Source organism: Lactuca sativa, chromosome 8 (assembly GCF_002870075.4).
Source record: "Lactuca sativa cultivar Salinas chromosome 8, Lsat_Salinas_v11, whole genome shotgun sequence".
NCBI lineage: Eukaryota > Viridiplantae > Streptophyta > Magnoliopsida > Asterales > Asteraceae > Lactuca > Lactuca sativa.
Genome location: NC_056630.2, coordinates 70,296,698 through 70,303,343, shown reverse-complemented (window position 1 = coordinate 70,303,343; position 6,646 = coordinate 70,296,698). Strand labels below are relative to the sequence as shown.

The 6,646-nt window shown below is 35.0% G+C and overlaps 1 protein-coding gene across 1 annotated transcript; it reads right to left on the bottom strand.

The window, feature by feature from the left end:
• Positions 1 to 2,535: 2,535 nt before the first annotated feature.
• On the bottom strand, positions 2,536 to 6,207 carry LOC111921905 (uncharacterized). Its single transcript, XM_052766951.1, has 10 exons — positions 5,921 to 6,207; positions 5,287 to 5,381; positions 4,950 to 5,047; positions 4,772 to 4,821; positions 3,810 to 3,905; positions 3,622 to 3,711; positions 3,359 to 3,451; positions 3,148 to 3,243; positions 2,951 to 3,016; positions 2,536 to 2,881 (listed from the first exon to the last, which is right to left on the bottom strand). Exons 1-10 carry the CDS (start codon positions 6,113 to 6,115, stop codon positions 2,681 to 2,683), a joined length of 1,080 nt encoding a protein of 359 aa, XP_052622911.1. The 5' UTR covers positions 6,116 to 6,207; the 3' UTR covers positions 2,536 to 2,680.
• Positions 6,208 to 6,646: the final 439 nt, after the last annotated feature.

Sequence of the window (6,646 nt, the reverse complement as noted above, 5' to 3'; positions counted from 1 at the left end):
ACGTCTAGATCGTTAAGGAGCCATCGTATCCAAAGTATCTCACCGACGGTGGTTGCCATCTCTCTATATTCCGCTTTTGTAGATGATCGTGAAACGACTGATTTCTTTTTCGTTTTCCATGATATGGGCGCTCCACCTAGCAAGATTAGATAGCCGGTTCTGGAATGTCTTGTGTAACTGAAACCATGTCAATCAACATCACAGTAAGTAACCAATTTAAGGTCTCCATCCTTTGGAAAGAAAATTCTTTGCCCCGGGTAGGTCTTGAGATAACAAAGCACCCTTGTGGCATCATCCATATATTTTTGTATGGGATCTGAGACAAACTGACTCAACAAATTCACAACAGACACAATGTTCGATCTAGTCACTTGCAAACAGAGAAGCCTTCCAACAAGGCGTTTATATCGATTAACATCAACACTTGGGCTACCACTACATTGATCAAGTTGGATATTTTGCTCCATCGTGAATATACTAGGCCTGCAACCCTAAAGGCCACAATCTTCCAAAATGTCCAATGTGTATTTTCATTGGCTGAGTACCAATCCAATCCTTGGTTCTTTCTACTTCAATGCCCAAAAAGTATTTCAATTGACCCAAGTCTTTGATTCTGAATCTTTTATCAAGAAAGGCTTTTGTGGCTTGTACTTTAGTTGCATTGTTATCGACGATGATAACGTCATCGACATATATCAAACTTGCAACATAAACACCATCCTTTTTATAAACGATAAAAGAGTGATCATCATGAGACTGTTTAAAGCCTTGTTCAAGTAGAGCCTCTATAAAATTTTGGTACCAATTCCTGGATGCCTGACGAAGTCCATAAAGAGATTTCTTTAATAGACAAACTCTTGTTTCACCTTGCCTTGAAAAACCTTGAGGAATTCTCATATATACTTCCTCATTGAGGTCGCCATGTAGAAAGGCGTTGTTAACATCAAGTTAGTGAATAACCAAGATGGGTGCTTCAAGAAGATATGGTACCTAGATTGGTGGCCAGGAAAAAACAAGAGAAAGGAAAACCCAAGGCAACCACTTGCACAACGAGTCCAATTCCAGGTCTAAATGTCGAACAATACATGAAGTTGGTAAAGCACTTTTCAAATGAAGCAAATACTCTAAAATCAACATCACCTTCTGTCACCATGGGATGTTGATAGGTAAGACAATTTCATATTTAAGTTGGATTATTGACACATGTGCCACATAACATATGTCTAGTAACATTGACTTGTTACATGACAAGAAAAATTGCAAAAATGGTATACCGTCACCATACCAAACGGTGATACGGTTGGTGTTGAGGGAATTGAGAGTTGCACCTTACCCAATGGAATAAGACTGAATAAAGTTTTATATATACCAACTTTCAAGTGCAACCTCTTATGTGTTAGTCAACTAACGAAAGCACTTGATTGTGTGGTCAGTTTTTTCCGAATTTCTATGTATTGCAGGACTTACAATTGAAGACTGGATAAGTGTGTTGATGGTCTTTATCACATGGGCATGACAACAGATGGGAATAAAACGATGATGGCAGAAGTGGATGTTGAGATTTGGCACAAAAGGTTAGGACATATGTCGGAGTCAAAGCCTCATCAAATTAGTTTTTTAAGTAGTTTTTCTCATTTTTTGAAAGGACAAGTTTGTGATTGTTGTGTAAAGGCTAAACTCACTCGGTTACCTTTTCCTAATAGTTCAATAAACTCTTCTAGTTGTTTTGAACTAATTCACTGTGACATATAGGGCAGTTACCACATTCCTTCATTATCAGGGGTAAAGTATTTTTTTTGACCATCGTTGATGATTTTAGTAGAGCCGTATGGGTTTACTTAACCAGACATAAACATGAAGCAAGTAATTCCTTGATCTCTTTTCATGATATGATCAATACACAATTTGGTAAGAGCATTAAAAGAATAAGGAGTGATAATGGTGGGAAGTTCTCCTCTAACTCCATGATTGATTTTTAAACAAACATGGAATCCTCTTGGAAACTTCGTGTCCACACACACCTCAGCAAAATGACGTTGTAGAAAGAAAGCACCAACACCTCCTCGAAATAGCTCGTGCCTTGAGGTTTGAGGCTGGCCTCCCGGTAAAGTTTTGGGGTGAGTGTATCAACACAACTACCTATATCCTAAAGAGGTTGCCATCAAAGGCCATTAAAAACAAAACCCCATATGAAGTTTTGTTTGAGAAAGAACCATGCTATGATCACATGAGGGTTTTTGGATGTCTAGTCTATGCCAAGACCACCAACACTAAGGGGGATAAATTCGAAGTGAGGGGGAGAAAGGGCGTTTTTGTTGGATGTCCACAGGGACAAAAGGGTTATTTTATTTATGACATCAGTGATAACAACCTTTCCGTTTCTAGGGATGTGAGGTTTGTTGAACATAGTTTCCCGTTCAAGACCGTTAAAACCGATCACAAAATAACCGAAGAAGATGACTTTGAGCCGTATGAAGAAGATGAACAGGAATCTGTTGTGACTCATTTCAATGAAGATAATAAGAGATATCAATCTAAATTAAAAGGTTTCCTTTAGAATACTTATTAGAAAAGAAAGAAGAAACATACGTTGAAACTTTTACAACATATGTTTGTAAAAGATTCAACCAGCGTATCCCATTTTGCAGATAAGATACAATACAATACAAATGGTAGGACATCATTTATGACTAATTTGACGAACTAAAAGATTTTGCTCTTGCTCGGGCACTACGGGCAGTGATGAAAGAGTATCGGGCAGCTGACGTGGCACGAACTCTGTGATCAAGTCAGCAACTGCATCTGGCTTTTCGACATGTGGGATATGACCACAATTTGGTATTTGACGAATTATTGCATTTTGGAGTTCACAATGTAATCGCTGAGTCAAAAAAGATAATGTTAAAGGGTCGCAAAAATTAAAAAAAAAAAATCAGCTTTGGATACTAACCACTGAAAGTTTGCTGTCAACAATTCCATCATTTTCTCCCCATATTATAAGAGTTTTCTTCAGAACCTAAGAACAACATCATACTTAATCTAGTAAGTTATATATGGATGTTTCTTTTTAATGTAATATATAAAAAAAACAACTTAGAGAAAGTCAGTAACATGTGACATGCTTTAAACAAGTGCAAAATCTAAAACCTGATTAATCTGGGCAGTGACATTGTATCCCCCGCTGCTCATAAAATCAACTGTTGCTTCTTTCCACCATGGCAACAGACAATGTAATCGAGTAATCTAGAATAGCAACATAAAAAAGATAATAAGAAATATTTCGCTTTTTATACATGAAATCAAGATTTTATTTAATATTTTGTCTTGAAGTCATCAAATTTGGAAAAAAAAAACGTACTTGAGTCCATTCTAAGCATGTATCAAATGGCAAAGCACTAAATGCCTTATTGGTAGCATAAAAGCGGAGTGGGAGGCTTTTCAACAGAGAAACCTGGCATTTAACAATATTTTAATTCAGTCAGTTTTGTAACATTTTTTAAATTTATAATATGGGTCTTGGTTATTCAAAAAGATATGATAGGGTCTTGGTTATTCAAAAAGATATGATAGAAAACATTGTAGGGTATGAAATAAATATAATTATCAATGTGTAGTACTAACACCAGCAAATGCTACACTTTTTGGTAACTTAGAGAGGTTTCCTGTGCCTTCTGCATACACATTTGCATTAATCAAAATCAACTTATCAACCTGCAAGAATACCAAACATTTGATAAAAATACATCAATAATCCCCGCATCATTCCGAAATATAATCAAGCTTTGACTTTTTAAAGTCAAACTACTTACAGCTTCCGGATGGTTGGCAGCAAAATCAATTGCAACCGCAGCTCCAAGACTTGGACCCACAAGCAACATAGGCCTTTTAATGTAGGACTTCCAGAACTAAATCATTGAGAAAAAAAAAGAGTAAATTACACGAATGGTCCCTATGGTTTAGGGTAATTTGCGTATTTGGTCCCTAACTTATTTTTTTTAACTCGGAAAGTCCCTACTGTTTGTTTTTGTTACGCGCTTGGTCCATACGGTTTGTTTTTGTTACGCGTTTGGTCCCTATCTTAGCTAAAAATATTATTATTTAAATAGGAAAAAATGATGGAGTGGGTAAGGTAAAATGAAGGGGGTGGGGCTGGGAGTGTGTTTATTTAAATAAATTAAAAAAAATTAAGAACAAAATAGTTTTTTTGACAAAACAGGGACCAAGCACGTAACAAAAACAAACAGCAGGGACCTTCCAAGTTAAAAAAATAAGTTAGAGACCAAACGGGTAAATTACCCTAAACCATAGGGACCATTCGTGTAATTTACTCAAAAAAAATTAGAAAAACAAATATTTTATGAAGAGGATGAGAATGACATTAAATTTATCTCCCATTTTTTATGGTGAGAGTAAAGTTGAAATTAACCAATCAACTATTTGCAGTTTCCCAAAATGGTCACCAAACTTTTTTTTGACATCTAGGGTGGTCCCTAAACAAAAATAAAATTTTGTACTTATAGCCAAGATCTAGGAAAAATAGGACAAGATGTCATTAAGATACAAAGAGGCAAAAATTTTATTGTTCAGGGACTGTAAGTGTACTAGAAAATGTTTAGTGACCATTATGGGAAAATATAAATAGTTAATTAGTTGACCAATTTCAACTTTAACCCCTTTTGACCATAGCAAAAATTTAAAATATTTGTCCCATTTAGCCATCTTATATATGTCACAAAGGGGGCCTAATAGACATATGGGAAATGAAATTTACTTGGAAGAGGTGATCACGCTTGGAATCAACGTTACAGATTGGAAGATTTTCTGATAAAAAAAAAACACAACAAGAAATGAAAAATAGCAAGAACATGAATACACAAGTTTAATTACTTTCGTTCTACTATTAATAAATAAATAAATAAATAAATAAATAAATAAGATAAGAACCTGACCTAAGTTGTTGAAGCCCCATCCTAAAATGTCAATGGCCCATGCTTCCAAACCGGCCTGCTCAAGGAGCGGGAGTGTGTATCTCCATTCTAAACATGAACTGAAGAATAAGAAGTAATCAAAAGTGGAAATAGAACAAAATGTTATGGAACTTTTCTTGAAGAAGGCCACAACTGTACAAAAATAGATATTTTTGTGAATGTGAGTTATTGACTTCGGTCCAAAAAGTTTCTATTTTTGAATAAAAGGGTATTTTGGACATTTAAAAGGGTATTTTAGATAAAAGGGTATTTTGGACATTTAACTGGTGCAATAAATTCAAGGGATTCACTGCCATACCTATCAAAGCCATGTAGCAAAACAAGTGGACTAGCAGTGTCCTGGACCATTGGCTTCACACAACTACTCATAATGCAATTCTTTGAACTAGTGAGCTGCAGTTAATGCCAATAAAAACTCAAAATCTTTTCATACTGTTTTTTGATATAATCAACTAAACTAAACCTATCAAAAATTAAAACAACAAACTGCAACTATATATGTTTTTTTTTCTATCTTTTTCCATTAGGATTTTGATAATCAGACACAAGAATAGTTTACATTTGATTTGTTTTTCACTCTCTAGCATCCAAAATGGGGAAAAGGGTAAATAATATTTCGCAAAGAACCGAAGAAGACCCATTTAGAATGGTAAAACCCCACCAAAAAATAAACGTAAGATCTATTTATAATGCTAGTAGCAGACACTCTAAAGAAATCTTGCATGCAGATTATTTTATTCCCTTTTGTCCATAAGTGGAAAGCTAAAATTTATCCGAAAGTAAGTAACTTGAATTCCTATAACTTGTTGTAGATTTTACTATTTTAGTTGATGCAGATTATCGCTTTTACTTGAAAATCAGTCCATTTGATCTCCATATAATTTTGATCTAAATCAATGTTCTTGTAAAACACAATAAACAGAATATTTCACCTCTACAGGCAGCATCTCGATCCTTGAAACTAACTTTCGAGCAAATGGGTCTTCGATTTTCTCCATTTCTTTTAGCAGAAACGGTGGGAAAACATCTGCGGATGCTCCAAAAAACCGCGAAGCTTTCCGACTTGAAAATGGCAATATCCCCATTGATGGAGTTGAGGCGTTAATGGTAGGGATCTTGAGCATCATTTGTCGTAGAGAGTAGACAAATTTAGAAAGATTCTTAGCTCTGGAAGGCAACGATGGCTTTAAGCCGACACGTTACTTACGTAGAGGGTGTGATGGCGGTCGGGGACACTTTATATTAAGATTTAGAGTACTTACTAGAATGGTCCTTGGTTTTGTATTTTTTTGTAATTTTGAGACTTAAACCTCTTCTTTTTAACTTTGGTCCTCATTATGTAGTTGACTAGTTTCCATTGACTTTTTGGGGCATTCTCAAGTAAAGTTATTATATTATGTTTTATGATTTTATGATTGTTTTTAATATAATTAATATTTATTTTAGTTATTAAAGTATATTATGTCTATGCACCCTACACCCTAATCCTACCAAGTATCATCATAACTCATATCACTAATCTCATTCCCTTCATTTCCAATTGAAACACCCACCATGTCTTATCCTCGCTCCCAGACAAGTGATCATTCATTTTCATTTTTATTGGAAAATTCATGCGACCCTTCATTTTCAATAGAAAGTTAAGAAATAACATTTGA

Excerpts from the sequence above, each read along its gene's own strand:
- LOC111921905 (XM_052766951.1), bottom strand. The coding sequence starts at position 6,115 with ATGATGCTCAAGATCCCTACCATTAACGCCTCAACTCCATCAATGGGG. Across the intron at positions 3,244-3,358 it reads CATGCTTAGAATGGACTCAA|ATTACTCGATTACATTGTCT; the intron begins GTACGTTTTTTT and ends TTGCTATTCTAG. Across the intron at positions 3,017-3,147 it reads TCACTGCCCAGATTAATCAG|GTTCTGAAGAAAACTCTTAT; the intron begins GTTTTAGATTTT and ends TGTTGTTCTTAG.